Here is a 20,643-nt window from a genome sequence, read left to right as displayed (position 1 = left end):
GGGAAAGACCTTAAATTGGATCAGATGCTGATACTTTCATGATGCTTCCAGAGCTAGAAAGATAGGACCAAGGAATCTCCAGTAGACTGAAGCAGTAGTAGCAGTTCTAACCAGTGTGGAAACTCCTCCAGGAACCCCCAGCAGGTGGCAGCAGCTGTGGAAGAGGGCCCACACCTGACACAAAACAGGAGGCTGGCATCAGCTGTGATCCTGTCCAGCTCCAAGCAATTCCCACACTACCAGGAGTCCATTCAAAAGAGTGGCAAACCAGCAAAATGAACAGGAAAGAGGAAAAGGAAAATTATTACACAAGGTAAGGAAGTGGGAGGCAGGAGAAAGAAAGAGATGGAAGGAAGTAGGCAAAGATCCTAGAATTTGGGTGGAGGTGCTGAATCCATGGAGGATCCAGACTCCACTTCAGTCAACCTGCTCCTGGAGCACTGCAACTTTTTACCACCACCACTATACAACAGCCTGGGAAGGGAAATGAAGAATTCTTTATCTAAATGAATCTTAAGGGGGAGGTGAGATAGGAGGAATGTAATTATCTTAGTTTAAATCTGGCCACAACACTGGGGTTATAAAAACCCTGCTCTTGGAGAAAGTATAATGGAACATCTATGACAAGTGATTAGGATCTTAGATTTCATCCAAAAGATAATTCAACGTATATCCAATTTAAAGAGGACAATGAAGGTTAACAAAGAAAGGGAAAAGAATATATCAAAAGTAAGAAAGTGGTATAGGCAAATGATGGGGTATCAAGTAGTTAGTGAGTTCCTTACATTGATCAAACCAGCAACCTCTGTGACTAAGATATGGGTGGCCTCTGAAGACAGCCTTTTCCAGTCTTTTTTTGCCAGAAAGATGGAAGCCCTTCTCAAGGGCCGTGAAGGTGGCACGGGTGTTAAATAAATTTGGGGTGGATTTTCAGGGCTTTGACAGGAAGGTGGGGAACTCATTAAAAAAAAACGTCTAGGGAAAGGACAGTTGTGATGACCAGACGTGATAGACAACTAATATATTGCACTGTTCCAAACACTCAGTTTTAATAATTACCTTTAAATGCAGAGAAGAGGCAGTCAGACAGATAATCTTAGATGATTTAGTTTCATTTTTAGTTTGTGAGAATGTTTATTCTTTCTGGGGTGACTTTTTTTTTTTCAGACGATGGAAACAGAGTTTTTATGTCAGATCAAGTTACTAAAAATAAATTGTGGGGGAGGGGAGTTTATCATCTTTCATGAGGAATTCATTCGGCTTTTCACACTATAAAAATAAAATGTATTTTTAGATATTCCAAAAGTTGGAGAAGTTTAGTCTTAGAAAAACAGCAGCATAAATGGTATTTTAACAAAACGGAGCAAGTTTATTCCTTGTGTAACTGCACTGAGGTCATCATTTTTGCTGGGCTTTAAACCCCTTCTGTTTCTGTTCTAGCCTCAGTGACCAGAACTGACCACAGTATTCCTGGTCTGGGCAAACAAAATATTTTCACTACATTAACCGAGCACTCCCTCATCAGTGAAAATCTTAAAACCACCCTTGTTGATATACTGTGTTTGTTGTTTGCTTGGAAGGCTTTTTGTTTTGTTTTCTTTTAATTGCTTTCAGTCTCTCCCTAGAATTATATCTTTCTAAATTCCTCCCTCGTGAAGGAAATTCAAGCAGGAGCTGGGGTGCTCCTGGCAGATCTTCAATACGGCTTCAAGTTGTATAGAAAGTTCCCTGCACGTTATATAAATGTACAACAAAGGACAGACAGTAATCTCTCTTCCTTTCCTTCACAGGCGTCTACAGCATGCCTTCGTCACTCTAGATACATGCTATTAATCTGCTTATGAGCTTCCCCTGATCTACGCTTCTTTTTCCAATGCTGATCTGACCATGGCTGTCTTCAAAGTAAAATTCACAAAAACTAAGAGACACAAATTGGCTCAGATCCTGTGGATCCTCAACTGGATTTCTGTAGCGACCGGCGTCACTCTCTTCAGCCTAGGTCTCTTTCTGAAAATAGAGATCAAGAAGCGCAGTGAGGTGATGGCAAAAGGGGAGATTAACTCTGTTCCCAATATGCTCATCTCAGTAGGGGTCATAGCTTGCATCATCAACTTCCTTGGTGGCAAAATCTGCTATGACTGTTCGGACACCACCAAGTTCTCTCGATGGAGGCTAGTCATGCTCCCTTACATTGTGTGCACCTTCTGCTTCACCTTCTGCATCCTGGTGGGTGCTCTCATGTGCTACACCATGAGGAATGAGCTGGAGGAGTCTCTTTATCTGGGATTGAGAGATGCTATTAAGTTCTACAAGGACACAGACATCCCTGGACGGTGCTTCTTAAAGAAAACCATAGACTTATTACAAATTGGATTCCAGTGCTGTGGAAACAATGGCTTCAGAGACTGGTTTGAAATTCAGTGGATATCTGTTCGTTATCTGAATATGGCCTCCAAAGAGGTTTTGGAGTAAGTATTCATTGGTCATGATAGAAAGCCAGAGAAGGAATAAATCTCCCCGACGCAAAAAAACCCACCTCACTCAAAAAGAATTTGTATTGAGCAAAAGGTAGAGGCACATTAGAGAGTTAATACATGAGGATAAGCACTGAAGGGTGGGAAAGCAGAGCAAAGCTGGCTGTTCCACCTGCATTTGAAGATCAAACTCCAGTAGTTAGGATTAGGACATTTTGGGGGTGAGGGAAAGAAGAGTTCTTCCAAAGATCACATTGATCAATTCTGGTGGTGTGTCCATCTCAAGGAAAGGAAGTACTTCTGTGATCAGATTAGCACAGAGATGTCAACATAACACATGCAGAGTCTGTGTAATACATCTGATGGTATTAGCCAGACAGATAATGACAATAATAGCACTTTGTTTAGGCCACATGGTCACCTTAAGACCAAGGATGAACATAATCTTAGTGTGGTAGCCCTTAAGGGCACTATCTTGCTCACATTTTAAGTCACTGAGAGTTTTGATGGACTTAAAAGGGAGCAGAAGCAAGCCCTAAGTCCACTGGACTTCTCTTTTTGAATAAGAGTGTAGAGTCAAATCTGGAATTATCATTCTATCTACAAAATGTGTTAACTATGTGGATGATAAAAAGCTGCCTTTAAAAAAAAATCTTTTAGGTATATTACACAATGCATTGAAATGTTCACTCCCTCTGTAAGGTGGCAAGTCAGCTACCCTGAAATTCAATCATAGCAGTCTGCTAGTGAGTTTTCTGGAAGTGAAGGAAAACCATTGATTGTGCTGCCACCACACTGTCTGGTCATCAACTGCATTTAAAAAAAATTGAAAGCTCTTCCTTCACATACGACTCTACAACTTTAAGTTCGAGGCTCAGTGCACTTCCATTCTGGAGAGTTAATGACATTGTGAACACCATATACATTACATAAAAAGATGTAGGGGTGATTGGAAATCTCAGGAGAAAAGTTGCATGTGTTGGTGCTGGTTTCCCATGAAAAGCATGAAGAGTTGTTCACGTATCTAAGAAAGAATTACTGCAGTCTTCTTTTAACATAAAAAGTAACAATCAGAATGTTAAAGCAGCAGCTGACAAAGCAGTAAATTTTTTAAAACCTTTTTCAAGAATTTTCACTGAGGAGATTTGTGTAGCTGTGTAACCTCTGAAAGCTGACCATATTAATAATTCCAACAGGAAACAAAGTTTGACATGTATCAAGACAGAAAGATCAGAGATGCAGCTAGACACAGGAAGTTTTATCTTTTCCCCTCCGCATTTAATTTCCCAGAAGCCTAGAAAGTCTGCATAAGAACCCAGGTGGAAAAAATGGCATTTCTTGTCTTCCTGTTTTCTTACAAGTCATCAAACTGATACTTTGGCTGCTTCCTGCTCTATTATGTAAAATAATTAAATATACATACGACTCTTCAAAGAAATAAATTAAAGAAGTTATGCTTTTCACTGGTTCAAGCAAATCAACATTATTTGCAGTTTTTCTTTAATACACAAGCAGCAGGAAGAGAAAAATGTGTTGTGAGATAACCCCATGATTGGTGGGGAGAGAGCAGGTCTCTGATGAAAGAACTAAGAAGGGTTAGCCAAGGCTGTGCAAATGTTATTGAAACCTGCCTGGTTTCAGCTTTCATATCAAGCTCAGAATGTAGGCCAGCTTGTTAAAAGACTTGAAGACTTCTCAGGAAAACCTGGGCCCAAGGTCTGAGCAACTCTGGACTGATTGACAGGTTGATGTCAATGCCATTCAAAACTCAACTTTTGATCATTTCAACATGAAGCTACGGAAAACAACACACTTTAATTGGATTGGAGTGAGTTTCTGGCTATGTTTGAACTCAGGAGTCAGTGGGCATGAACCCAGGTGATGTGAAACCAAAGATCCAGTTTGCATAAAGCTTGGAAATCAAAATTGCAGTTATTATTATTAAACATTTACATAGTGTTGGAGGTTTACCAGGGTCTTTAGAGAGCATATGTAACCTACACACCTCCTGGGTATGGTGTTCTGTCCCATCTAGTGGCACCAAGATCACTTAGAGAGATTAATGAGTCTCCTTTACAGCCTTAGCTAACAGCCATATGGCTTTTAGCTCATGCAGTAGAGGCTCATGCACTAAGCGCCAGAGGTCCCAGGTTAGATCCTGCCCGATGATGATTGGAGTCTGTCCGTGTTACACATAGATAAGACACTTTTCCTGCCCAGAGCAGTTTACCATGTAAATAAAATAAGGCTTAGGATAATTGCTTAGGAGAAGGAGAATGTGGGAAGTATTGACCAGAGAGGGCAGATTGATTGTAGAGGTGTTTTAAAGCATGGTTCTACTTTGGAAAGTGATATAACTGATGTTCTTAATGAGATGTGACACAGAACAGTGTTTCTCCAGGACTGATAGGAGTGAAAAAGCAATTCATTTTATTTTTGTCTCGAAAAGTCAGCCGATATTGTTTGGTGTTCCCATGGAGAGCAGATCTGCTGAATATATTTGCTTATAAGGCACCATTAATGCACATGATGCACTGTGTAGACAAATAAAACAATGTCCCTGCTCTGAAGAGCCTCCAATCTAAATTAAACCACACTGGGACAAGAAATGGTAACAAACGCTGGAAGTTGTAGAAGGGGGACAAAGGCACTAACAACAAGATCATGAGATTGCTTTGGTTAATTACAAGCACATCATTGGAGTATAAAAGTAAACATGGTTACCTATCTGTTTTTGTTCACCATAAAAATGCCTGCCGCAAGAACCCATGTAATTTGATTAAACTGAATTAAGGTAGTAAGTTCTAATGAGCATCTCCCCACATTGCCCAGTCTTCTTACCTATAACATTACTTGTCAGAATTTTCTATTTGCCATCACTGAGGGAAATACTATGGCAGATTTTTGAACCTTCTGTTGCAGATACTAGAAATAGAGTACCCTTCTCACCACAGCTACCTGGAGTGAGTAACAAGGAAATGAAAAAATGATGGCTAGAAATAAAAGAATGCTTAGAACCCCAGAAAATGAGTGAATTTTAACCTTTACCATGTAGCTAATGGAGTCATGTCACTGAGATACAGGAGCCGTTATTCTATCATTTTAGACGTGGTGGGGACATTGGGAGTGAGGCTCATGAGTAAAGGGAATTACAGGCCAAAGTAGGAACCTTTTCCTTCCCCATTTGATCTGTCTACCCTCGCCTTTCCCCTTCGCTGTGGTTTCTTTCCTGGCCTCAGTTCCATGTCTCTTTGGTTCACCTTCCTGTTCTGCCAAATTTGTTGCTCTCTGACACTTACACTACTTATACTCCATGCACTTTCAGGCACTTGACTGATGAGGTTCTTTTATCTCTGTTTATTCTGCTCCCATTGGCAGGTGTAGAATAGCCCAGAGAATCAGAGGAGCAAAATTAAGGTAGAGACTTTACAAGACAGAGGAGTTCATGCTTACCTCAGTCCTGTAGTTGATATAGCAGGAAACCTCCCTGAAACTTGGCAGTACCTCACTGAGAGATAACATTTTGACAGGATGTTAAACAAGCAACTTCAGTATTTCTAATAGGACCACTAGCAAAATAAAAAGATTGGACATTCATGTATAGTAAATGGTCACGGAATACATGTCATTCCAGCCATGTCAGATGGATACAATGTTCAACAGTCAATAAGGAATCTCTCATGGTTACTGTGGCCCACATTTGTTCCTGTATTAGGTGATGGTTTTTAGACATTCTTACATTAAAAAAAAAAATCACTAGAGTAGCAGAGATGCTAGCAAAACACAGCATTATAATGTTCTGTCCTGCACTGGAATTGCACCAAGAAAACCAAATTATAGTTTTTGCTTTTTTAATATTCTCAGTGCAGGTGTCTAGAAAGATACCTTGTCCTGTTCTCCATATCATCGTTGAATCCGCTCCCTGCAAATGCAGGACACAGCCCCTCATCAGAGGTCATCTTTAACATAGAACTGATGCTACACTTGAGGAAACACTTTAGCGGAAGAGAAATTTCTCCTTTCCTCATTGAGCAGCATCGCATATTGGGAAAATGTATTCTCATTCTCCCTACTCCACCTTTGAAAGGTCTGCAGCTATCCAGAGTTAGGATGTAGCTTCTAAACAACAGCGACAGAAATTGCCAATGTATCTATTGCTGCTGCTACCAGCTCTATAATGCCTTTACTTTCCATCTTGTTGCAGCCGTCTGAAAAGTAACGTTGATGGGAAGTTCTTGGTGGACGGAGTGCCCTTCAGCTGCTGTAATCCAAGTTCACCACGGCCTTGTATCCAGTACCATCTTACAAATAACACCGCTCACTATAATTATGATTTTCTGATGGAGGAGCTCAATATCTGGATGAAGGGATGCAGGCAGGCCCTTCTGGATTACTACACTGATATCATGAGGTCAATTGGGCTCACAGTGCTCATCATCTGGTTGTTTGAGGTAAGGTTTGAGAAGGTGGGTTGTGAGAGATTCCTATATCAGAACTTGGAGATGAATACATTCAGGCTGCCTGATCTCTGGAAATAGGAATGGGACTGACTAGAGTGTAATGCATGAGAGGCACATCTGCAATCATCCAGTGGCTTGGTCAGCTAATGTCTCCAATACAATTCCAGAAACACTTACTTGAGTATAGGCGGCTTTCTCCAAGTCCATAAGAGGAGAAGCAAATCTCACTGAAAATTATAACTACAAGAAATCATGTATATAGCATTGTAAATGTATAAACAGATTAAAACACATACCTTGCCCTGAAGAGTTTACAATCTGAGACAAACAGGACAGCAGATTAGGTGAGGTAGGTGTAAGGATTATAGATGGGAAAAGAGAAAAATGGCTTGAAAAAGTGAATTTTAAGAAGAAATCTGAGGAAAGAGAGACTAAAATAAACTGTTAATTTTATCTATGAATAAAGGTTTGGATTAATATCAATATCTCAGAGTGCCCTGCTGGGGGTTATCAAACAGCTAGAAAATACCATTATGGAATACATATTCAGCTGCAGCCTCCAGCTCTGCAACCAAAATAACCATGTAGACAAAGTGGTTGCATCTGCAAAAATGCATTCATGCTATTGTGGGCTGCAGAGAAAACTGACTGGAAGCTTTGACCCACATTCAAAGGAGCCCAATGGCAGAGATTAAACCCAGTTTCCATCTCTCTTTAATACTAGTTTGACTTTTTCTGAGTGTTACTTTATTGTACAAGCATCAAACATTTTGTTTTAAATATTACACAGTAACAATTTTCAGATAAGACAGTTTCTTGCATCTTCACTGAAATGCATTCATGCAATATGCATTTATGTTCTGGGGAAGGATCTGCCTCTGAGAATTTCACTATGCATTTTAAAGGTTCCAGAAATTTTCAGTACTGCTCTTCCTGCCTTTTAAAACAGCGCTCATTTGCCTTTTAAAACAGCCACCACTTCAGTTCCAACGTACCTTTGGATACTTTTGAAAATTTCAGTCTCAGGAATCCACCAGGAGAACTACCCTCCAGGTTGTCATTGATCTATGGGAGTGGGAAGCTTTTTCTCCCTAAGATTAGACTTTACCCTACATTTAGGCTATCCTCTTTCAATTCCTGCATTGAGATGTAGGTACATGACTGAATCCTGAATGATGAAAGCTCATTAATAAAACTGGGGCTCCATGGAAGCAAATGGCAAAATTCCCATTTACTGAGAGGAATCATAGGCTTCAAACCCAGGCCCATGGGTCTCCAGGTAGGGCCCAGTCCACAACTGCCTCCCAGCTGCTCATATGAGTAACTAGGGAAAGATCCAGTGAAGCATTAGCTGATAGTGGGCCCTGCCCCCAAAACTCCCAAGAATGGGAACATCCAGCCCTCCAATTGGCTGAGGGACTCTATATAAACCAGGAAGTAACAAGAGGAAGTTGTCAGCAGTGGTTCTCAACCTGCAATCCATTTGCAGCCTAATCATAGGATTACCACCTTTTTAATTGCTGGATGCCAGACATATGAGGCCTTGGGCCTGCCCTGCCTATTCTCCCCAAGGCCCACAATGGTAAATAGGTTGAGAACCACTTAACTAGAGGAATCCCTGGCTGGCTGCTACTATGGACCCCTCCTGCTTACCTGACTCCTGAGCCCTGCATTCCTGCCTGATCCCAGTTCCTGTTTCCCCACCTGCTCCTGGTTCCTGTCTTCCTCTCCCAGACTCCTGTTCAGTCCCAGTTCTTGCTGTCCTGCCTTACTCCAGGTCCCTGCTCCCCCGCCTTCTACTAGGCGTGACTTAGCCCCAGCCACTAGGTCTAACTGCCCACACCCCACTCACTGCATTTACTTCATTTGGTCCAGGATTTCACCCCCAGGCCTAATGGTGCCAGTAAGTGATGGTAGCTCTTCTGTCTGAAGTACTCAACAGAAATTCTATACTGTCCTTTGCTGTAGTGAGAATTCTAACTGAAGTACAGAGGTTTAATAAAACTGTCTGTGGTATAATTATCTCTAACACTTTCAGGAGACTTGTTAGATCTATTACTGGATCTCAACAGTTCTACCCAATACTAAGAATCACACTAATGTCTAATGGACACAGCCAGTTGTCACTAGTGGAATTCAGGCTGTAATATGCACTCCATAGTTCACTATTATCCTTTTCTTACAGATCTCTGTACTTATTGGGGTCCGTTACCTGCAAACGGCAATGAAGAGTGTTCTCTTATTGAGTGATCCAGAGTGTGAGTCAGATGGCTGGTTACTGGAGAACAGCTTTGTAGAAACTGCCAAATACAACTTTAGCATCATTAAGAACCTTGGCAAAGCTAATCAGATCTCTACTGTCTCAGAGATGAATGATCCCAATATGGATGTTCAAACTGCAAACTATGGTCCAGAAAATGTTCAATCAAAATCCATCCCCACAGCTAGCTAGACATGACAGGTGCTTTATTAAAGCCCTAAATATGGTGAGATACCTTAACTGCAATCCTGAAGTTACCAGATTTTTCACTGGTGGGGACAAAATGAGAACACTAACTGGGTAATTGGACAAATCACAGCGTGGTGGCAAGTTGAGAATCCTGGGGCTGGACATAGCTTCTGTAGGCCAGAGTTCCTGTCCCCCTGGCTTCTTTACTCACTCTTGTGAAAGCCCTGCTTTTTAATACTGCATAAAATGATATGGCATGGATTAAGTTTTCTCCAATCTCTCACTGCATACCCTGTCCCACATATTCCTCGCACGGTCTGAAAAACATGAAAATCAGAGTGAAGACTATATAGCAGAGGAAAGTCAGAATGGACACCTACAAAGGAGCTACTATTTCAGTCTTTCTACACTTGAATTATAACGTTCTTAAATAAATGACAAACTATCATCAGCGAAAGTGCTGCTACAATAAAATCCAAGTGAACCTACTAAATTTTAGCACCATGGACAAATTTCCAGTGTATTACTGAGCTTCAAAGGGAATTTATTAGCTAACTGCAATCAAGTTGAAATGATAGAGTGAAGAAAAAGCAAGTTAATTTTATATAATTTTTAAAGAAAAACCCTGAAATCTGTTTTCAACTGTGACTGCTCTTTCTCACACTTTAGAGGATTTCAACAGTCCTTAGTCTTTCAAAGTCAATGGAAGATGCTAAAAGAGATCCCATTCAATGAAATTTTATACAGGAAATAAATTGAAGTCTTAATGCTAAGGATATTAAATGTTGAAATTAGAGTTGTACCAACAATAAAACACACTAACAGAAAGCAAACGGCACTTCTCATAAGCAGATGTATTGTAGAATAAGATATAATCACTTCTTCTTGCCCTCACCCCCACGAAAATCCCCTACTGTCCAAGTAACTGCTACAGATTTGGGAGGTGAAATACTGGAGATTACTTGGGACCAGTGAAGACAGAATGGCACTCTCTTTCCCATTCTGTCACTTTCCTAGATGACCAGCCTGGTCCTTTGAATGTTGGTGTGAGATTCATCAATAGCATGACAATATATTGCACACATCACATACTAAGCTGATTAATATGTAACTAAAGATACAGAACAGGCCAAATAAAACATTTTTACTTCATACTTCGTTAACTTATTTGTTGGAAAGGGGTATCGGGCACCTAATACATTCATTTAAATAACCAAATACAATAAAGAAACAATTTTCTGTATCTCCCTGCATCCCACTGTTATATTGTACAATAGTTACAGTGAAACGATTCCCTTGAATATCCAAACTTATTCAATGTCTCCTATAACATTAGAATAATCAAGGATGTACTGTAGATAAGATGTATCTTGTGATAATTTAGGCTCTTTGACAGCAAGATACTTAAGCGCACGTCTATGGATTATAAATCGGACTACTCAAATGTTTAGGTATGGGTTTACATACTTTGCTGAATTGGGGCCTTAGTTAGAACCATCAGTGAGAAACTATACACAGCCAACATTAATCCTTTACTCCAAAGATCTGACGGTCCCTGGAATAACTGTTCATAGCAATTTACGTCTGTGCATCCTATCTGAAAACATGATATTCAAGTTACAATGTCCATAGTTTGAGTTAAACTTTTATTTTCATAGTCATCATTTATTTAATAAAAAAACATTAAAATAAGCATTTGCAGTTAAAAACAAAATCTCTGGAGAAAAGGTGGCATTCAAATTCTCTGCCAATTTTTCATTTACTGTAACAATTACTTACTTGGAATCTGCATTTGAGCAATTCAAGAAATCAGCTCAGTTGGAGTGAAAATATAATTCAGCTTTGGTAGGCCACCACATAATGTTTCCCAGAACTGGCAAACATTGCGGTTGGTTGTCTGTGTGCCAATCCTCAGTGCAAGTGCTGAAAATTCTTTTCTGATTATATTGCATTGCTTAATGAGAAATGTAGAGGTATAAAACCAGATCATTTGCATCTAGACAGCATGCTGTAGTTCAATGATTTTAACTGAATAAAAACTTTATTACAATACAAACTCTAGGATGTTTGTTTAAATTGATTTGATTAAAATTTGTTTTAAACAGATTATACTCGAGCTAGTTTTTGATTCCTGGAATTTTTCAAAGTAAAACCCAACAAGCTAAAAGCACATGGAAAATATTTTTCTTTAGGTGGGTACTAAAAACAATTTTAAACACTTTATAAATGCATCATTGTACATTGACCATTAAAATGTGTTGTGAAATTTAAATGGTTTCCTGTAAAATTTGCCATGCGGTTCAATGAAAAAATGGTACTTTCCCCTCATTAAAAAAGCTTTAACAATAGAGATATTAGTCTAGCTTTTCTGGGCAATGGCTTACTAAACTGCTACTAATTTAGGACAAATAGTGGATACCCTTGAAGACAGAGAAATAAAATAAGATTCAGTTTGGGAAAAAATCCTTAAAAATATATATAAATTAAACATCTGGGGGCAATAATCTGGAACACAGGGCAGGGATTGTCTCTTTTCTGTTTTTATACAGCACTGAGCACAATGGGGACCTAGACCTTTGGATGCTATCATAATATAAATATTTACCATTAATAATTAATGGGAAGGATGAACACAGACAACAGTAATGCTAAAAGAAATTTAGGGTTGATACAGTAGTGGATAGCAAATTAGAAAGGAATTTGCAATGGAATATGGTGAAAAAATTAAATGTGTTTTAGAGTTGAATATGTAGGTACAACACCTGGAGTCAAGAGCATCAGAATGCGGGGGTGGGGGAGAGGGGGACATGGCCCCATGACTTTTTACGTATCGTAAGGTCAAGCAACAGGTGAGAAAAGGACGGAGAGGAGTGAGCAGGGGGCAGAATCTTGAGGGAAGAGGCAAGCCAGGGCCAGGGCATCAGGCAGGGGGTGAGGCCACAATTCAGCAACTTGTGATCCTGTGCTTTTAGAGAGCTTCCACCACTCCTGCAGTTAATTCCCTCCTCTTAAAAAACAAACAAAACAAAACTGGTATAACTACACCTGGAAGACTAGAATTAATTCTAAGTATCTCATTAACTTCTGTACCTGGAAAGATAAAGGAGCAAATAATTAAACAATCAATTTGCAAACATCTAGAAGAAAGTAAGGTGAGAAGTAACAGTCAGCATGGATTTGTCAAGAACAAATTGTGTCAAACCATCCTGATAGCTTTCTTTGACAGGATAACAAGCCTTGTGGATAGAGGGAAGAGGTAGATGTGGTATATCTTGACTTTTGTAAAGCTTTTGATACTGTCTCGCATGACCTTCTCATAAACAAACTAGGGAAATGCAACCTAGATGGAGCTACTATAAGATGGATGCAAAACTGGTTGGAAAACCATTCCCAGAGAGTAGTCACCAATGGTTCAGTGTCATGCTGGAAGGGCATATTGAGCGAAGTCCCGCAGGGATCAGTCCTGGGTTCTGTTCTGTTCAATATCTTCATCAATGATTTAGTGAATGGCATAGAGCAGGGGTGGGCAAACTTTTTGGCCTGAGGGCCACACTGGAGTTGCAAAACTGTATGGAGGGCCAGGTAGGGAAGGCTGTGCCTCCCCAAACAGTCTGGCCCATGCCCCGTATCCGACCCCTCCCACTTCCTGCCCACCTCAGAACCCCCAACTGATCCATAGGTTGCCCCCCCCTACTTCTTGTCCCCTAACTGTCCACTCCCAGGACCCCCAACCCCTAGCTGCCCCCGGGATCCCATCCCTTATCTAACTCCCCTGTTCTGAGTCCCCTGACTGCTCTGACCCCTATCCACGCTCCCCGCCCCTTGACAGGGTCCCCGGGACCCCATGCCTATCCACCCCCCTGTTCCCCATACCCTGACCCCTATCCACACCCCAGCCCCTGACAGGCCACCCCAGGACTCCCACACTTATCCAACTCTCTCCCCCATCCCCTGACCACCCCCTAGAATCTCTGCACCATCCAACCACCCCTGCTCTCTGTCCCCTGACTGCCCCCCGAGACCTCCCACCTCTTATCCAACCCCCCAGCCCAGCCCCCTTACCGTGTTGCTCAGAGCAACATGTCTGGCCGCCTCACCGCCCAGCCAGAGCCAAACACGCTGGCGTGCTGCTCGGCAGGAGCACGCAACCCCACCACCCAGAGCACAGCCCACGTGGTGGCATGGCTGCAGGGGGAAGAGGAAACAATGGGGGAGGGGCCGGGGGACTAGCCTCCCCAGCCGGGAGAGCAAGGGATGGGAAGGACGTGGTCCCTGGCTGGATGTGACCCATGGGCTGTAGTTTGCCCACCTCTGGCATAGAGAGTACACTTATAAAGTTGGCAGACAATACCAAGTTTGGAGGGGTTGCAAGTGCTTTGGAGGACAGGATTAAAATTCAAAGTGATCTGGACAAACTGGAGAAATGGTCTGAAGTAAATAGGATGAAATTCAGTAAGGACAAATGCAACATACTCCATTTCGGAAGGAGCAATCAGTCGCACACATACAAAATGGGAAATGACTGCCTAGGAAGGAGTACTGTGGAAAGAGATCTGGGAGGTCATAGTGGAACACAAGCTAAATATGAGTCAACAGTGTAACACAGTTGCAAAAAAAGCAGACAGACATTCTGGGATATATTAGCAGGAGTATTGTAAGCAAGACACAAGAAGTAATTCTTCCGCTCTACTCCGCGCTGATGAGGCCTCACATGGACTATTGTGTCCAATTCTGGGCGCGACATTTCAGAAAAGATGTAGACAAATTTGAGAAAATCCAGAGAAGAGTAACAAAAATTATTAAAGGTCTAGAAAACACGACCTATGAGGGAAGATTGAAAACAATTGGGTTTGTTTAGTTTGAAAAAGAGAAGACTGAGAGGGGACATGATAACAGTTTTCAAGTACATAAAAGGTTGTTACAAGGAGGAGGGAGAAGAATTGTTCTTCTTAACCTCTGATAGGACAGGACAAGAAGCAATGGGCTTAAATTGCAGTAAGGGAGGTTTAGGTTGGACATTAGGAAAAACTTCCTGTCAGGGTGGTTAAGTACTGGAATAAATTGCCTAAGGAGGTTGTAGAATCTCCATCAGTGATTTTTAAGACCAGGGTAGACAAATACCTGTCAGAAATGGTCCAATACTTGGTCCTGCCATGAGTGCAGGGGACTGGACTAGATGACCTCTCAAGTTCCTTCCAGTCCTGTGATTCTATGATTAACAGAAAGATATAGGTAAAGGAAATTATTTTAAAAGGCTGTAGGTTTGACTTGCAAGGAAAGATCAGAAAGTAAATAAGTAATGACTGTGCAAGAATCTGGAAATATTCAAAGGGTGCAATGCTTAAACACCAACAAGGTTGTGGGCTTTTTAGCATGATAAATATGGGTATAAAACAAGGAATAATGGCATGAATTTTAAAAAAGGAAAATTTAAGCTATATGAAAAGCTTCCTAATGTTAAGATATATTTGAATGTAGAATAGTTCCCCAAAGGAAAAGGAGGAAGCACAAGCCCTTGTGATATTTAAAAAAAAAATCTATCAAATATGGCCTCCATCACCATATCATCTGAGTGGTTCACAAACTTCACACCACAACTTCTCTTGACATTTCTGTAATGTAGGTCATTATTATTATACCTGGAAAAGAACTGGAGGATAAGGTGAAGGAAAAAATTGTGTACTGGCCTAGAGAAGGTGACTTAATACACCTCTACCCCAATATAACGCTATCCTTGGGAGCCAAAAAATCTTACCGCATTATAAGTGAAACTGTATTATATCGAACTTGCTTTGATCCGCTGTTTTACCAAGTTATATCCGATTTCGTGTCATATTAGGTCGCATTATATTGGGGTAGAGGTGTAATTTTTTTTTCACATCTCTAATTTCTTTGACAATTGTTTCCCCTCACAAAACCTATTTAAAGAAAGGAGCTTTTGGAGCTATGTTCAGTGTGAAGAAAGGCTGAGCCTTCCACTGTCTTTGTAGTGAACACAACAGGCAACATTTTCAGACTTAAGGCCCTAAAGTGAAGATCCTAAATAAATTCAGCCACATTTTCAGAAGCACTGAATACCCTCAGCTCCCACTGATGCTACCTTTAAGGGCCCAGTTTTGAAAAATCTTGTCCTAAGGATCAGTGTTCAAATGTGTTCTCTAACTGAGTTCTCAACTTCAGACTCTGAGGCTGGGATTTTCCAAGGAGCCTCAGTGATCCAAAGGCTCCAAATCCCATTGAAAGGGAGTTGGATACCCAATCTCCTTAGGATCCTTTATAAATCCCAAGTCTAGTGTCTGATTTTCAGAAGTGTTAGAGCATTCATTTCTCTACCTGAAGTAAATGAGAGCTGCTAGTGTTCAGCCCCTCTGAGGCCTCTACATGTCTAAAACTAGGCCCCCAAAATGTTTGCTGAGCTTGTTCCGTATCCTCATATCCAAGTTATGAGTCCTAGCTCCACTAGCCAGACTGAACCTTGACATTTCTACTTTGACTCTGCACTCTATTTCTATTAAATTGAGTTACCTCACAAACCAAACAATGAGGCATGAATATGCTTCTTGAATTCGTGGGTTTTGTTTTTGTAGTATGGCATGATTTGGTGTTCTCTTTGGCCTGAATGCTTCCTCTTTTTGAAGTGTCTTTGCACCCAGGGAAAAGTAGCATGCAGATAGTTGTGAAGGTCCCTAGAAATGCACAGGACTTCAAGTGCAATTTTCCCCACTAAGATGATCCTTGAAATTGATTTTAATACATTTTGCCAAAGCTAAAAAATATTGCTATCCATCTCTGAATGCATGCTTGGCTGCAGAATTCCTGGCACTTCAGCTGTAATTTACCCTTTAATTTAAATTGGGTATTTGTGTTCACATGCATATACACAACATGTATAGGAAAAGAAATATGTTCTGCCTGGCATGCCAAAACACATTCAGATATGGGGGAAAACACAACCAGATGCTCTTTGCTGTATTTCCTTCTCCACTATAGCAGGGATAATTGTCCAGTAGTTTAAAAGTCACATAGCCAGTCCCACACTAACAGAGCTGGTAAATTCTTTATCATATAGGCTGATATAAAATTATTTCCAGTGCAACCAAAAGAAAATTATTTGTGGCTCTTTAAGGAACGTAGTATTCTATATTAATAGTCTTAACATGCTACATGTTTCAATAGAGGTACCAGAGTGCTTTAGTTGGGCCATTACTATAGAACATATTTTATTAATAAATTGGAGAGAGGAGACTACTTAAATGTTATTTAAAAGCCATTTCAAATCCATGTCCTTGACCTTACCTACATATCCATCCCTCCTGCTGCAGACTGGATATGTAATTTCATTCTTGTGTGAACGCTGAAAGTTAATCTTTTGTGCTGCCACAGACTGTAGAAAAATCAGGGCCCTAATTAAAACACAGAGACATGCTGAGAAAGGGAGAATGAGAACTTCTGGTATTTTGCAGCTTTGAAATAAATATGATATTATGTGATGATTCATTTCTAAATATTAAATACTTAAGATGCAAGACAATTCCATAAAATGTGCAAGTCACTAACTATTTAGTAAAAAACAAAAAACCTACCCTTTTCTTCTCATATGTAAACAAACATCCATTTGTATTTTATGATATATGAAGTGATTTTTGGGGTCATAGGAAGGACAGCAAGGACCTCAGTATAATCCAAATACAGATACCTCTTCCTCTTAAATATTAATCCCCAGAACAGAAAAAGGATGATAGATGAGGATACTGGGGAAAGGTTAGTTTGGTTTTAATGCTTTTAAAATTTCATTTTAAAAGAACCATGATAGTATGGGCTACACACTAAGACTATGTCTACACTTGGAGCTGGGGGTGTGATTACCAGCTTGAGTAGGCATACTTGGGCAAGCTCTCATGGAGCTAGTGTGCTACAAATAGTTGTGTAGCTGCGGTAGTGGCAAGTGGCAGCACAGGATAGCCACTATGAGTACACCTCCCCCACCCTGGACCCTGTGGATATATATTTGGGGTGGCTAGTCCATTCTACTGCTAGCCACTACCCGTGCTATTGCGGCTACATTACTATTTTTTAATCACACCCATAGCTCCAGGTGTGGATGTAGCCTAAATTGTTAGGCGGAGTTTGTATTGATCTCTCCCTCAATGCAACAGAAAATTGGCAGACCCTTGCTGAAACACAGAACTGACTGATCCCTTGATAGCCTGAGTTCTTATTTCTATGCGCAGGGCCCATTCCTAAACAAAACTGGGCCAGGGATGTATTTTAAATCTCCTCTTCATTGTATTGATGTATTGACTCTAGAGTCCATTTTAAATCATTTTCTTAACCAAAAGGGACACATCCACACTCCTTCCCCCCCCCGCTTTATTTTTTGCTGCTGACAACATGCTATATTGCGCTGGCAGTCCTGTTCTTGTTACAGTAAGCAACGAAACTAGTCTCAATTCTGGAGGTTTGGGTTTATATTTATTTGCATTGAAACCAATATTTTTGCTTTTAATCTCAGTCTCTACTATTCATCTATCCTCTCCACAATTGTATCACACTACGATATAGGACCAGACTACTGGCAATTATGCATATCAGGATTGAGGTACATTATTAGAGCTGTGTGGGGAAGCTCACAAAAACCTCTAGCCACTATTATTAATCCCTCACTTTTATTAGCACTACTATTAACAAATGTCATTTAAAAAATCTGGGTTTGTTTTTTTTTTGACCGATTCTTTTTGACTGTTTAATTCATGACTCCACCAGCAAAAACAATGATTTCTTCTATGGACAAAATACTGCTATGGAACTGACATCTTAAGAAAATAGCCAGACAGAACACTAGGGGGAATTTTAAAACTAATATATTTTCTGAGAAAAGAATTCAAGTGACAAACATTTTGAGTAAAATAATTTTAAAACTAACCAATTTCAATTGGTAGAGAGAATACAAAATATACAAAATCCATATCTAGGAGCACTGTACATGATTGATTCAAATACTTCCACACAAATGGAAAAAAAAAACCCTAACATTATTAGTTGAGATTTCATTAAAAACTTAGGTAAAGTCCAGTTCTAGTCTGAAAATATGACTGTAAAATAGATTAGATTTTAAAGCCAGAAGGGACTACTATAATCATCCGGTTTGGTCCCCTACATAAAACAGCCCAAACAATTTCACTCAGTAATTCTTGCAACTGAGGGAATTTTTCTTCACTGCTATGTAAATTAACACTATTAAGTACTCTAATTTGTAGTTTAAGTAGGCCATATATTTTAGACAGACCTCCAGTCTCAATGTAAAGATTTCAAGGGAAATCAAGTTCTTTGGTAAGACATTGCAATGATTAATTACCCTCAATAAGAATTTGCAATTTATTTCCCATTTGAATTTTTCTAACTTCAGTGTCCAGCCACAGGAATTTGCTATGCCTTTAGGCCTGGTCTACACTACGTGTTTAAACCGAATTTAGCAGCGTTAAACCGATTTAACCCTGCACCCGTCCACACAACGAAGCCCTTAATATCGATATAAAGGGCTTTCTAAACTGATTTCTGTACTCCTCCCCGAAGAGGGGAGTAGTGCTGAAATTGGTATTGCCATGTCAGATTAGGGTTAGTGTGGCTGCAATTCGACGGTATTGGCCTCCGGGTGGTATCCCACAGTGCACCATTGTGACTGCTCTGGAAAGTGATCTGAACTCGGATGCTCTAGCCAGGTAGACAGGAAAAGCCCCGCAAACTTTTGAATTTCATTCCTGTTTGCCCAGCATGGAGCTCTGATCAGCACGGGTGGCGATGCAGTCCCAAATCCAAAAAGAGTTCCAGCATGGACTGTATGGGAGATACTGGTTCTGACTGCTGTATGGGGAGACAAATCTGTTCTATCAGAGCTCCATTACAGAAGACGAAACGACAAAGCATTTGAAAAAATCTCCAGACTATGATAGAGTCCACAGCAGGGACTCAGCACAGTGCTGCGTGACAAGCATAACGGAAAGCCAAAGAATCAAATGGACGCTCATGGAGGGGGGGTGGTACTGAGGACTCCAGTTATCCCACAGTCCCCGCAGTCTCCGAAAAGCATCTGCATTCCTGGCTGAGCTCCCAGTGCCTGGTGGGTCAAAAACATTTTTCCGGGTGTTTCAGGGTGTATGTATTCAATTTACACCTTTCTCCTCCCTGAAAGAAAAGGGAAAAAAAAATCCTCTCTCACCTTTTTTCAATGTCACCCTATGTCTACTGCATGCTGCTGGTAGACAGGGTGCTGCAGCGCTGAACACCAGCATCCCCTTCCTGGTGGCAGATGGTGCAAAATGACTGATATCCAGCGTCATCATCAGCCCGTGAGTACTCCTGGCTGGCCTCGGTGAGGTCAGCTGGGGGCGCCTGGGTAAAAATGGGAATGACTCCTGGTCATTCCCGGCAGATGGTACAGAAGGCTTGGTAACAGTCCTCATCATAGTAGCTGGAGGCTGAGCGCCATCAGCCCCCCCACCCCGTGTCTAAAGAAGATTCTGTACTCCCTGGACTATCATAGCAGCTGGAGGCTGCCTCCCCCTCATTTTATCTCACTAAAAACCTCAGTGTTTCTTATTCCTGCATTCTTTATTACTTTATCACATAAATGGGGGGGGACATTGCCACGGTAGCCCAGGAGGGTTGAGGGAGGAGGGAAGCAATGAGTGGGGTTGTTGCAGGGGCACTCCCTAGAATGGCATGGAGTTCATCATTTCTGTGGGATCTCTGGGGCTCTGACCCGGAGCAGCTGTGCTCTCTGGTTCTCTAGTACACGTGCCCCATATTCTAGGCAGGACTGACTATTTTTAGACAAAACAAAGAAGGGAATGACCCTGGGAGTCATTCCCATTTTTGTCCATGCGCCCCCAGCCGATCTCAGCGAGGCCAGCCAGGAGCACCCATGACAGCAGCAGACAGTACAAAAGGATTGATAATAAACACGGTTACTCACCTTTGTAACTGTTGTTCTTCGAGATGTGTTGCTCAATCCATTCCAGTAGGTGTTATGCGCCGCGCTGTGCACGTTCGTTCGGGAACTTTTCTACCCTAGCAACTCCAGCGGGCCGGCAGGTTCCCCTAGAGTGCCCGCCATGGCGGTGTATTATACCCTGTCCGGCCGTCGCTCCTCAGTTCTTTCTGCCGCTACTCCGACTGGTGAAGGAGGGCGGTGTGGAATGGTCATGAGCAACACATCTCGAAGAACAACAGTTACAGAGTGAGTAACCGTGTTTTCTTCTTT

The 20,643-nt window shown here is 41.2% G+C and overlaps 1 protein-coding gene across 1 annotated transcript; it reads left to right on the top strand.

Annotated features, from left to right (window-relative positions):
• Positions 1 to 1,887: 1,887 nt before the first annotated feature.
• LOC116825451 (photoreceptor outer segment membrane glycoprotein 2) lies at positions 1,888 to 11,481 on the top strand. Its single transcript, XM_032781485.2, has 3 exons — positions 1,888 to 2,468; positions 6,679 to 6,925; positions 9,120 to 11,481. Exons 1-3 carry the CDS (start codon positions 1,888 to 1,890, stop codon positions 9,384 to 9,386), a joined length of 1,095 nt encoding a protein of 364 aa, XP_032637376.1. The 3' UTR covers positions 9,387 to 11,481.
• Positions 11,482 to 20,643: the final 9,162 nt, after the last annotated feature.

Source organism: Chelonoidis abingdonii, chromosome 4 (genome assembly GCF_003597395.2).
Source record: "Chelonoidis abingdonii isolate Lonesome George chromosome 4, CheloAbing_2.0, whole genome shotgun sequence".
NCBI lineage: Eukaryota > Metazoa > Chordata > Testudines > Testudinidae > Chelonoidis > Chelonoidis abingdonii.
Note: the sequence above shows the minus strand (reverse complement) of the source record. Positions and strands in the feature narration are given on the sequence as shown.